We start from the raw sequence: 13,280 nt of genomic DNA on the forward strand, positions 1-13,280 counted from the left end.
AAGCCCACCCTCAGTGACACACCTTCTCCAACAAAGCCACACCTCCCAATCCTTCCAAAACTTTTTCACTAACTAGGGACTAAGCATTCAAACATACGAGCCTGTGGGGACCATTCTCATTCTCACCACCACACCAAGCTCAGTTTTTTTTTATGTTTTCCTACTTTTCTGTAACAAACCTTTATCCTTACTGTGCTATGCTGTTCTTGATAGTCACTGTCTGCCAAAAATGTCTAGCCTGCATTCAACCTTGAAAATGTTATTACAATAATGAAAATTCAGAGTTCAACATTCTTATGGGAAAATCTATTCCCCTGATTTTATACTTGGAAAGAAAACAGATACCTTAATGCCTTAGAGTGGCTTTAAGCCAGAGCAGGAAACCTGTAGGTATGGCAGGAAACACAGGTTATAGAAACATATCAACGCAGCAATTGAATGACCTTTTACTTTTTTAGCAAAGGCATTCGATTTGTCAGCTTAACTCATTCTAATGCACATTTTCCTGTCTCATACTATGTGTTCTAAAGAAACTGATTTGTTTATTTATTTAGAAAGAAATAAAACTGTAAGCCTATGACTTGGAAGGCAAAGATAGGATGAAGATCAATTCTAGGCTAGCCTGAGCTACATAGCGAGGCCCTGTCTTTGAAAAGCAATGATAATAAAGTGTGAACCACAAGAAATCAGGGCGATGTCATGTGGGCAGTACTTAGAGGCTTGTCTTTTCTTCTTTGCTTTTCCCTTATCATTTGGAAAGTCAACAGGGGTTTATTATCTGTTTTATGCAAACAGGAAAAAAGTTTCTGCACGAAGAAATTATAGTCCAATAAGAAAGATAAGCTATCTATACAAATAACTATATTTCTATAATTGCCAGTTCGAGAAGCCTTTTACAGCTCTAGCAAAATCCTTGTGCATTGCAGGAAGCCACTCATGAACAATTCAGGAAGGCTTTCCGTTAAGAGAAAGATGGCTGAACTAACCCTGGAGGGATGGGTAGGAGCTTGACAAGAGCGGTTGAAGGTATTCTAATTCATTTAGTGCCTACATGTGCCAGGTAGCATGGAGGCAAAAAAAAGAAAAAAAAAGCCTGGGGCATGTTCAGAGACTAGCAAGCATTCTAGTTTGACTGGCACATGGTACATACCATACATACATATAAAAATCTGACCAGAAAATTTTTGTGCAGAAGCCAGCTTTACGGTTGTGTACAAAGATGCATTCTGACTGGGTGAGACTAGTACTAGAGACTAGGTGGTAGACTATAACACTCATACTTGCAAGAGTAAGTACAGGCATGACCAAGGTGTGAGGCAGGAGGATTGGAAGCATGGGTCTTGCAGGGATAGATTGGATGTGGCAGAATTTGGACCTTGTCAGAAGGACTCAGAAAGTACAGCAGGATATCTGGCAATGATATCAAATAAAGGGAATATGAGAAATGCACCTCCCACCCATGCCCACCTCACTCAGTGGAATCGGGAACAGGATTAAAAGGTTGAGAGCTGAGTTACTTTTCATTAGGACATTAAGCAAATGCAGAAAAGCATAGAAACAGAAGAAAGGAAAAAAGATATGCAATGAACAGCCAAGGAGGAGGTTTTCTAGGAAAGGGTGAAAAATAGGAAACTCTCAGACATCAGTAAAGTCCCATTTTCACCCATTAGATTATCTCAGAAGCTATGTCTGACTTACACACACACACACACACACACACACACACACACACACACACACACACACCATGGCATGCACACCCACACTCACACCCATACATCATGCACACACGTGTCCACCTGCATTCACACTAGTAAGTTTATCAGCCACAAATCTAGATGCCATCTTTAATACTTAATAGCTCTGTGTTCTCAGGCACACTTTAATCTTTTCAAACCTTTAAATTTCTGTCTGTAAAATGAAAGCCACTCTTCTTTTTAGGACTTCAGACAAAGGAAAAGGTTGGCATTTGTTGAGTAAATAAATGACATAAGCCTTTATGCTGAAGCTCATACTGTCCTGTGAAATGAAATAAAATACCTCATGAGGTTTTTCCATAGGCTTTCCTCTCCTCGTTCTTTTTAAAGATTTGTTTATCTTTATTTTGTGTGTACGAATATTTGCCTGCACATATATATGAGCACCGTGTATGAACCTGGTTCCTGCAAAGACCAGAAGAGAGTGTCCAGACCCCCAGGACTGGAGTTATAGACGGTCGTGAGCATAAACTGAACCCAGGTCCTCTAGTTAGTCCCCTTAACCAAATCAATGAGCTTCAAGTTTCCTGAAAGAATGCCTATGTCTCAAAAAATTACTGGGGAGAGTGATCAAGGAAAGACACCCAACACAAACTGTGGCCTCTGCACTCATGCATGCGCATGTACACATACCCACTCTAACAAGTCCGTTTACCATGCACACACCACACACCACACCACTTACACTGAGTAAAAACTTGCATTGTTCTAACAACCACTCTGTGTAGATAATCAGTCTTCAGTTGTGGTGAAGCTCCTATTTACCTCGCTTTTCCTTTAGTTACCACCATTAAGTGTGTTTAAAGGTAAAAACTCACTGTTCTTCCTCCTAAAGCGTCACAATCAGCTAGTTAATAGACCACTCTGTGGAAGGGTTAAGTCTCACAAACTAAGCCCCATTCTTTGGCTTGTGTTCTGTCTCTTAAATATTTTTTTAGTTTCATTAATAGAGGCATAATTTATATACTGACTATCTAACTTTTATTATATACCTATTGGACAGAGGCCATGTCTGTCTTTATAGTTTCACATTGGCCCACAGAGTTTCTGGCACTCAATAAATGTTAAATAATATTTCTATTCAGCATTCTGCAGACAGGAAGCATATGGTAATAAATGTCAGAGCACAGGTTGGAAATCTCCAAAAAGTTATAGATTATATTCCTTGGAAAAGCCAGTTTAGACATTTTTGTGAATGAAATTTCTTTTTAAGAGCAGTTCCCAGGCTCAAATGTTACTTAACAATTTTCCAGCCTTCATTTTCTTATAAATTAAAACTTTTCCTCATTGGTAATAATAAAATTTTTGAAGTGTTAGCACTAATGCAATCTCATATGAAAATGTATAAATAATTTTATGGATAGCATGAAGAAAAGGTAGTTCATACTCTGACAAACAGCATAAGAAAGCATTTAGAAGTTTAAACAACATGTCTTTATATTCTGACGTATGTAATGTGAAAAAGAAGAGAACAACAGGTATTTCTTTGTCATTAAATTTCAGTATGACTTGGAGGTACAGCGCTGCCACAGCTGTTGCAGACCTCACAGTGGTATTAGACTTTAACTCAATATTTTTCTCATCTGGATATTCCAGCACTACTTAAAAATCTTACTGTAGCCTCAGTAAGAGTACCATAGCCTAGAATAACATATGACATGGAAATTTAAAAGAAAAAAAATTCTTTGTACAGGGTATTTCTCAGTTAGAAAGAAATGGTTAACCATACTGAGCTATCCAAGTGTTTTAAAAACATGTATCTAAACTTTCTTACTCAATGATTGATCTTCTGACCACACTACTTTGAAGTTTTGGCCCCTCTGATTAAGGGTCTGTCATAGGACTAATTAGAATTAACCCAGGTTCTGGTCACCTTGCTGAGCTGTCTGCTGTCAAGACGTAGATGCTCACTGCATGTTGGCCATTTTCCTCACCATGAGGGTACTTCAAATATGGCAGCTTAGCGAGTTAGCAGAGTAAGGTAGAAAGAGTGGGCTAAGGAGAATGAACAAAACACTTTGGTCATTTATTAGAAGCAGGTTAACTAGCTATAGCCCACACTCCAGGGAAGATTGTCCAAGGATCTGAGTACCAGTCAGAGATCACCAAGCCATTGTAGAGGCTGCTACCAACACATGATTTTTCAGGTAAGATAGGCGATTCAATATATTCCGGGTCTTCTACTTTTTAAAAATTATCCGAGAGTTTGCATTCAGTAGGCAAAATGACTTTATAGTTTTATGTGAAGTGTTAACATTTTTATTAAAATAAAATTGATTTTAACCCCAAATGAACAAAATTTAGTTAATAAATAAAGAAACTAATACTCTGAGTGACTTGCTCCATCAGCTTTAAAACTGGAACTTCATGTCTTTTCCTTTAAGCCCTATACTCTTCCCATGTAGGCTATTACTGCAATGAAAGCCATCCAAAAAGAACAGAATATAGAGAGAGGTCTGAATTTTCTGTTGTATAGAGAATTTATATATACGTTCTAGTTAGAGAGAAAAACGAACAAGAGATGCCATCATGCCTTAGCTTCATCCGTTTCACACTCTTTAGGACTTAGAGTGTCATGTTTTCATCTCATCATTTTAAGATCTGCAACAGCTGGAGCCCTCTATCCTAACAGATGCTCTTTTTTTTTTTTTTTTTTTTTTTAAGTCCACACACTTACGGACACTTTATTTTTGATAAAGAAACTAGAAATATACGCTGGAAAAAAAACAGTTTCAATACATGGTGCTCACCAAACTTTATGGTTTCAAGAAGAATGCACAGAGAACTATATTTCTTTTTTTTTTTTTCTTTTTTTTTTTTTTTAATTTATTTTAATTTATTTTGCAATACAATTCAGTTCTACATATCAGTCACGGATTCCCTTGTTCTCCCCCCTCCCGTCCCCCTCACCTTCCCCCCAACGCCCCCCCCCCCCATTCCCATCTCCTCCAGGGCAAAGCCTTCCCCACAGACTGAGGTCAACCTGGTAGACTCAGTCCAGGTAGGTCTAGTCCCCTCCTCCCAGGCCGAGCCAAACAATCCTGCATAGGCCCCAGGTTTCAAACAGCCAACTCATGCAATGAGCACAAGATCTGGTCCCACTGCCTGGATGCCTCCCAAACAGATCAAGCCAATCAACTGTCTCACCCATTCAGAGGGCCTGATCCAGTGTGGACCCCTCAGCCATTGGTTCATAGTTCATGTGTTTCCATTCATTTGGCTATTTGTCCCTGTGCTTTATCCAACCTTGGTCTCAACAATTCTCGCTCATATAAACCCTCCTCATTCTCGTTGATTGGACTCCCAGAGATCCACCCAGGGCCTAGTCATGGATCTCTGCATCCAGATCCCTCAGTAGTTGGATGAGGTTTCTAGCACAACAATTAGGGTGTTTGGCCATCCCATCACCAGAGTAGGTCAGTTCGGGCTGTCTCTCGACCATTGCCGGCAGTCTGTTGTGTGGGTATCTTTGTGGATTTCTGTGGGCCTCTCTAGCACTTTGCTTCTTCCTGTTCTCATGTGGTCTTCATTTACCATGGTCTCCTATTCCTTGTTCTCCCTCTCTGTTGTTGATCCAGCTGGGATCTCCCGCTCCCCCAAGCTCTCTTTCCCTCGACCCTCGCCTTTCATTACCCCCACTCATGTCCAGGCTGTTCATGTAGATCTCATTCCATTTCTCTGTCATTGGGTGATCCCTGTGTCTTTCTTGGGGTCCTGTTGTCCGGGTAGCCTCCCTGGTGATGTGAGTAGCAGACAATTCATCCTTGTTTCATGTCTAGTATCTTGCTATGAGTGAGTACATACCATGTTTGTCTTTCTGAGTCTGGGTTACCTCACTCAGGATGATTTTTTCTAGATCCATCCATTTGTCTGCAAACCTCATGATGCCATTGTTTTTTTCTGCTGAGTAGTATTCCATTGTGTATATGTACCACATTTTGTTTATCCATTCTTCAGTTGAAGGGCATCTGGGTTGTTTCCATGTTCTGGCTATTACAAACAATGCTGATCTGAACATAGCTGAACAAGTGCTCTTATGGTGTGGTTGAGCATTTCTTGGGTATATGCCCAAGAGTGGTATAGCTGGATCTTGGGGGAGATTGATTCCCAATTTTCTAAGAAAGCGCCATATTGATTTCCAAAGTGGTTGTACAAGCTTGCATTCCCACCAGCAGTGGAGGAGAGTTCCCCTAGCTCCACATCCTCTCCAGCATAAGGTGTCTTCAGTGTTTTTGATCTTAGCCATTCTGACAGGCGTAAGGTGGTATCTCAGAGTTGTTTTGATTTGCATTTCCCTGATGATTAGGGATGATGAGCAATTCCTTAAATGTCTTTCGGCCATTTGAGTTTCCTATTTTTGACAAAGAAGCCAAAAGTGCACAATGGAAAAAAGAAAGCATCTTCAACAAATGGTGCTGGCAAAACTGGATATCAACATGTAGAAGGCTGCAAATAGATCCATATCTATCACCGTGCACAAAACTTAAGTCCAAGTGGATCAAGGACCTCAACACAAATCCAGCTACTCTGAACCTGCTAGAAGAGAAAGTAGGAAGTAGTCTTGAACGCATTGGCATTGGAGACTACTTCCTAAATAGAACACCAGTAGCACAGACTCTGAGAGAAACAATCAATCAATGGGACCTTTTGAAACTGAGAAGCTTTTGTAGAGCAAAGGATACGGTCAACAAGGCAAAGCGACAGCCTACAGAATGGGAAAAGATCTTCACCAACCCCACATCTGACAGAGGACTGATATCCAGAATATATAAGGAACTCAAGAAATTAGACATCAAAATGCCCAACAGTCCAATTAAGAAATGGGCTATAGAACTAACAGATGCTCTTAGTCTAAATCTATGTTTAGGAGTAAATATTCTTCTGATAGCAAGGTAGACAGTGTGAAAAGAAGCATTGGTCTGTGCCCTATTCTCCTTGGTATCTTCCTGTGCTCTAACTCCAGGACTAGGGTATGGACCATGGAGATTGCCAGTGAGAGCCACACCACCAAACCCTTGAATCTTCTGCTGTCTCCTCGCTTGGAACAGCAAAGCAGGGTGTTTCAGATGAGTGGACTGCAGTCTGTGCTCTTAACCTGAATCTCCCCCTTGATGCTCCAGCCTAGACCCGGGACCCCTCATGTCTGAGATGCAGGACGTTAACAAGCAGATGGGCGCTTTAACTTGGGTCCATTGTCTTGAAGTACAACACAGAAAGTGGGGGGGTCAAAGTTAGGAGATATGGCAGTATTGTGGGTTAATAGTCATACTCATCTATGTAGAAAGAAAACCTTCCTATAATTAATAACTGAGTTTGGAAAATTCTAATGACTCCAGGCCAATATTCAGAAATTATATTTCTATAATAACTAGTTACAAATGATTGAAATGAGCATAAACATAGTAGTTTTAGTTATATCAGTTTCATTAATTCTGCTTAATTTAAGTAAAAAACTTGTGTGCATTAGACAAAATAAGTTTTTTCATCAGTTGATTATAAAAGAAACAGTTGTCTTTTGTGCACATAAACATCCCCTTGCTTTTCTCTTTTTCTGGATAATCTGAGGATTGTACTTTTTAAGTAATAGCTTGCTAATCCCTTTTAAAAGGCTCTTAATGTAATCATCCCAGTTTCATTAACTATAAATTCCAGCTTTGTTTTTAAAACCCCATTTCAAAATCCATATCTGGCACCTTCTGATCGGCACACTTTTAGTCTGGTGAAGCAGCAGGCCCACTGTGACGCCTAAGTAAGCGGTGTGGTATAGACATGAGTAAGACTTTAATCATGTCTCATTTTATTGACGACACTCATTCCAGGCAGGAAAAAATGACTCAGTTACGGCAGAAGGCATATCATATGAGTTTCATCCATTGTAAACAAAAAAAATGCTGTGTTTTAGCATATCCAACAATGGAAGGGTTCTGAAACTGTGACCTGTCTCTGAAAAGGCGTGATGGTGAAAGTTGTCAGAAATGGAAAGAAGCGTCCATGTGAGGTGCAGGCTGATGAGAACAGTCTTCCCGGGCCTGTTTAGTTTTGCTTGTGTTGCTTGCCATGCATGAATGGAAGTGCTACACTCTCGGGGGAGCAGGAGAGCCTCCCGAGTCGGTTGTTTATCTCCTTAATCCCTCCTCCTTTGTGATTTCTTATGTCAGATCTGAAATGGAAAGCCTGTAAATATAATGATTATCACATGGATAATCACCTGCATTAGGAACCGCCCTGCTTCTCGGTTCTAACCCTGGCTGTTCTCCACATGTCACAGCCACTCTGTGGTTGGATTTTAACCTGACTGCTTCATTAGATTTGTGAGACTCCGTACGAGGCGCCCTGGGGCAGCACAGATGGGGACTTGCTTGTTTTCTTTTCTCACTTTTCCCGCAATGGCACTAGCAAGTCCTTTCCAATTTAGTGGGATCAGTTCTCTTGGAATTACTCCTGATATTCGGAGCCCGCCTCACTTGTCTGCCCACCATCTATGCTCATTCTTTCTCCCCTGTTTTCTGACTCGCTGCCTTTGCTTTCTGCTCTTTCATGCAGGGAATCTGAGAGCAAAAATTCTACTTAAAATTCTCGCTGGGTCAAACTGTTCCCCTGTGTTGTCGTGTTTGTTTTGCTGAGGGGGAAAAAATAAATGCTGTTCCACAAACACCTTCAGATCAGAGGTTAGTGGTGACAGAGTCCACAGTGACGTGAGACAGCTTCCTTCTCTAATGGTGTGACTTCGGGCACCGGTCCAAGATCAAAGGAAGGTGAGGGGAAGCCAGACGAGAAGATCATTTTAAGGAATAGAACAAGGACTTGGCTGTTCTGGTGATAGGGCACTGCTCAGCAAACCTGTGTGAAGAGGCACTAAGATAGAAAATTGAGTTGGCTCTTCCTAAGTATGTCCTTCCTCAGCCAGAAATGTGTTGGTGCTTGGAACTGTTTACATATGTGAAAATGTCCTCAGGCATGCCCTCCTTTAAAAATAATGATTTGAAGCTAAGCATGGTGGCATAAGCCTAAAATCCTAACATTTGAGAGACGGAAGCAGGAAGAGAGACAGTTCAAAGCCAGCTTAGACTACATACTTAGGTTACATAGGAAGCCCCTGTCTAAAAGAAAAAAATACACATATATACCAAGTTACAGTTAATTTATTAATACCTGTGAAAAACTGGCATTATAAAGCCAGACCTGGTGACACACATCTGTAATCTCAGCACTCAGAGACGGGAGGATTAGAGAGTTCAAGTCCAGCCTGAAGTATCTAAGAGCCTATTCCATACAAATAATAAAACAGGTTTGGGATTTAACTTGGTGATGTGACACTTACCTAGCAACTTGAGGCCCCGAGTTCAAGCGCCAGCACTGTCCTTCCCTTGGTTTAACTGCATATGGACTTTCAGCCTTTCTGTCATATGCAGTTTTAACTCTTCACATTCCTTCTAATGACCCTGAAGCTCCCTCACCCCCACCCTCTGTCCTGGAACCCACTGCTGCCCAGGCTGAGCTTGAAAAGTAGTCCGTAGGGGCTGAGGAGAGGGCTCACTGGTTAAGAATACTTGTTGTTCTCATAAAGGATTCAGGTGTGCTTCCCAGGACCCACACACAGTAGCTCACAGCCATTGGTAACTCCAGTTCCAGGGCATCTGATGTCCTCTCCTGACCTCTGCAGGCATCAGCCATGCACATGGTACACGTACCTACATGCAGGCCAAACACTCATATACATAAAACAAATAAAACTAAAATAGTAAGTATAGTGGTAGTTCTCAGCAGAGCTATTCAGTTGCATTATTCATCTAAAAATTCATGTAGTTAATTATGACAGCTTAGAAAACACTGTATTAATGTCTTTTCAACCTGATCCTTTGCCTTGATATCTCAGCCAACCAATGTTATTAACTCTGTGACGTATAAAGGTTCTTTTGTTCGTAAACTGAGAAGAGGATAGCCAAGGGTCTGCATGTGCTACGCCTGCCGTCATCGCCGTCATCGCTGTCCGCTGGGGCTCACTGGTCATCCTGATGTTCCTCTCGGAATGAACTGAGTTGTGTACTCAGCTTAAGAGCTCCTGTTAACCTGCCTCTTCAACCTTAATCATGCGTTCTGACCTTTCCACGCCCTCAAAATTATGGGTTCTCTCAATCTGTTTTTAGCGTAGTGGATCATAAGTACATGCATGTACTTCCTCATTAGTATTTCCCTCAACATGGAGGAGCTCTCCACTTTTATTTTAAAGGCACTGACTGTACTTTCTGCCTTACATGGTTTGGTGCAGCCGTCGTTCGGGTTGGGTTGGATCTGCTCACTACTTGGGCTCAAATCCCATCCTTCTATTAATATCTCTTGGCAAAGATAATTTTGGAGGAATGTGAGTTAAGATGTAGAGACTCTTGACAGTTGCCTGCAATTTTTTTTCACTTTCGAGAGGGAAGTAGAAATGAAAAAGTAACATTGCCTCCATTTTCTATCATTCCTAAAATTAAAATGTATGCACAAGCTAAACAGTAAAAGCGTAAAGATTTGGTTACATGGATGTGGGTCGGTTTTTGGTTTTCAAAGGTTTGCTCTGTTTTGTCTTCCAGTAGCCTGTTAGAAAAGCATTAGACTATGTCATTTATGTTCATTAAATTGTGCCCATAAAATATTTAAAAGCTAGAAGAATTTTGTGTATTAAAATTTTTAAACATTTTTAAGAGTTAACTTTTGTAGCCTCTTCTTTCTTCTTAGACAAAAGCCAGATGTAGTGGCCCGAACCTTTAATCCCACCACTTGGGAAGCAGAAGCAGATGGAGCTGTATGAATTTGTAGCTAGTCTTACATGCCTAACAGTTCCTGGCTAGCCGGTGCTATGTAGCAAGACCTTGTCTTAAAACGGGGGCTAGGGGTTATATAGAGTGGAAGTATTGCGTCCACATACCACATACATCTAGATTACACAGTTGTCAGTATTTTGTCAAATTGGCTTCCCTTTGTTTTTCCCCCCCAAAAGTATTCCAAGTTACAAATTTTGTGACATTTTATCCTTAAATACTTTGGGGTCCAGCACTAGAAGTTAAAGACATTTTCATTATCACATTGATCATTCCTAATTTCAAGCTAGTGATTCTTCATGTTTTCTAATTTTCAATTTACATTTGCTAAAGTGTCTTTCGCATCTGGTCTGTTTAAAATAAGACCCAAGCCGGGCGGTGGTGGCGCACGCCTTTAATCCCAGCACTCGGGAGGCAGAGCCAGGCGGATCTCTGTGAGTTCAAGGCCAGCCTGGGCTACCAAGTGAGTTCCAGGAGAGGCGCAAAGCTACACAGAGAAACCCTGTCTCGAAAAACCAAAAAACAAAAAACAAAAACAAAATAAAATAAGACCCAGTTAAGGTCCATGCATTGGGTCTGTTCATTTCCCTCCCCAGTTTATCTGAGGTTAACTTTAGTTAAAGAGACCAAACTAGTTGCCCTATAAATGTCCCATCTTACAGATTTGTTCATTGTCCTTATCACTGTCTCCTTTAATTTGTTCCTCTCTTTTTCTTGTGAGTACAAATTACTGAACTAAAGTTTTGATTAATTTGTTAATTGGTTGACACCGTGAACTCCATTCTGCATCAAAACAAAATGCACAGAATGTTTGGTGATCCCACTACAAGTGATGTTAACGGAAGGATTGATCACAGGGTTAAAGTGATGACAACTTGTTCCCTTCCATCCTAAAGTTACTCTTTGCTCCCTGTGACCAGCATGTAATCTGTGCTGCTTGGAGTCCGTGTGAAGAACCAGTCCCCTGACATCCTTCCATCTGATGACTTTAACAACCACTTGTGATCCCTGTCTCTATAAATTATTTTTTTCAGTATCTGTACCTCTAGGAGCAGGCAGTCTTGTCTCCAGAAGAGCTTTCTGAGAGGTACTGTTTTAATTAAGAATATAACCACCAGCATGGTCCTTGGGTATCAAATGATTGTCTTTCTTTGCTGAGGTCAGAACACCTGAACTCACTGTGGCAGCTACTGTAAAAACACACACTGCATCTTCTGTATTCTGACTTGTGAAGTGTGTTGACATCATCTGGCCCATTGTTTTTCATGCCAAGACAAAAAGGAAATATTTTTAGAGCAAAAACAAAAATTAATCTATGTAAGTATATTGAGATAATTGTGTAAAAAGAAGACTGAATGAGTTTCACAATGAATTATTTCTTCATTATCTAGCACTTTATAATTAACTGTTCTTTTTTTTTTTTCCAGGAAGCTGCCACTTTTGCTAGAGAGCAAGGCTTTGAGGTGAGTTAACCCACAATTGCACACTAAACAGATCCTAAAGGTTTTTTCTAGCTGATAATGAAGTTCTTTTGGACAGTGATTGATGTGCTATTATACTCTCAGAGCCTCGCTGCAGTTGCCATGGAAACTTGGCAGTCGTCATGGTTTCTTTGTTCTGCCAGCACAGTGTTATGACGCACTCTGCTAGGTCTGCACCCAACATCGCCTACAGATGTTATTTATTGAATTTTGAAAAGCCTCTTGGGAAGCCGAGAGGTTGGGCACAGTTTCAAGCTGCCTCTGCAGATATGGGGCCTGTCAGTTTGCTCGGTTAAAAAGATACCTCATTAGCTGCATTACATTTCATAAGAATTCAGTGCTGAAGCAGTAGTGGAGTGAGACAGAGTAGTGAGCTATAATGTCACTTAAATAAGTTCAACCCTATCACATGCAGATTATCATTATGCAAATTAATTTCCAAAGGTTGTACTTAACAGTTGTTAGGGACTGATTAATTTAAATCCTGCTTATGAACTTCCTGTTTGAAACTTGTCTCACTCTCATCTTTTTAAAAATAGCATAGACTATGTTTTATTTTTCTGAAAAAAAATATTGATAATTGGACTTAATTTTCTGGTCTTGATTCTATTTTCCTAATAGAAGGGTGATCTTGTCAAGATTCAGAACTCCATGTGGTTGTTGTTGGCAAAATTAAGCTACAGTCAAGACCATGTTGTTGTCTGCGTAATATCTATCTTCTAATTGACTGTTAGAAAACACTAACTTCAGTATGAACCCAGGTTAATTGACAGATAATTAACTTGAGTGTATGAGTCTTTTATGGCTGATATTGAGCCAGAACTATGTTAGATGTTCTGTTTTATACATCAACTTGCAATATTATATAACTACAGTAACTTTAAAATTATATTTATTTATTTAGTAGGAGGGCACATGCCTGCCACAGCATATGTGTGGAACTCTAAGGAGAACTTGCTGGAGTCAGTTCTGTCCTTCCACCCTGTGGGACTGGGGATTGAACTCTGGTCATCCAGTTTGGCAGCAAGCACCTTTACCAGCCGAGCCGTCTCACCCATGTAACTTTAGAAATTTAATGTGACTGGAGCTAAGATTCAGGACCTCTGCCCTGATTTGCATACTCACTGTTGTCTACCGCGTACAGAAGCTGTGAGCATTGACTGAACAATACTAGTAAGCTTTAAGCCCCTTACAGAAAGTTGAATCTGTGATACAACTTATTTAAATTACTAAAAGCA

At 40.5% G+C, this 13,280-nt stretch overlaps 1 protein-coding gene across 3 annotated transcripts in view; it reads left to right on the forward strand.

The window, feature by feature from the left end:
- Nucleotides 1–13,280, forward strand: part of Adk (adenosine kinase) — a 409,106-nt gene that overhangs the window by 317,297 nt on the left and 78,529 nt on the right. For all 3 annotated transcript variants that reach the window (XM_052733565.1, XM_052733567.1, XM_052733566.1), the window contains exon 8: nt 11,989–12,024. In XM_052733565.1, coding sequence (XP_052589525.1) covers nt 11,989–12,024 — 36 coding nt within the window. The remainder of the gene's footprint in view (nt 1–11,988; nt 12,025–13,280) is intronic.

The sequence above is a fragment of the Peromyscus californicus genome, unplaced genomic scaffold, assembly GCF_007827085.1.
Source record: "Peromyscus californicus insignis strain IS unplaced genomic scaffold, ASM782708v3 Scaffold_12__1_contigs__length_115047231, whole genome shotgun sequence".
Classification (NCBI taxonomy): domain Eukaryota; kingdom Metazoa; phylum Chordata; class Mammalia; order Rodentia; family Cricetidae; genus Peromyscus; species Peromyscus californicus.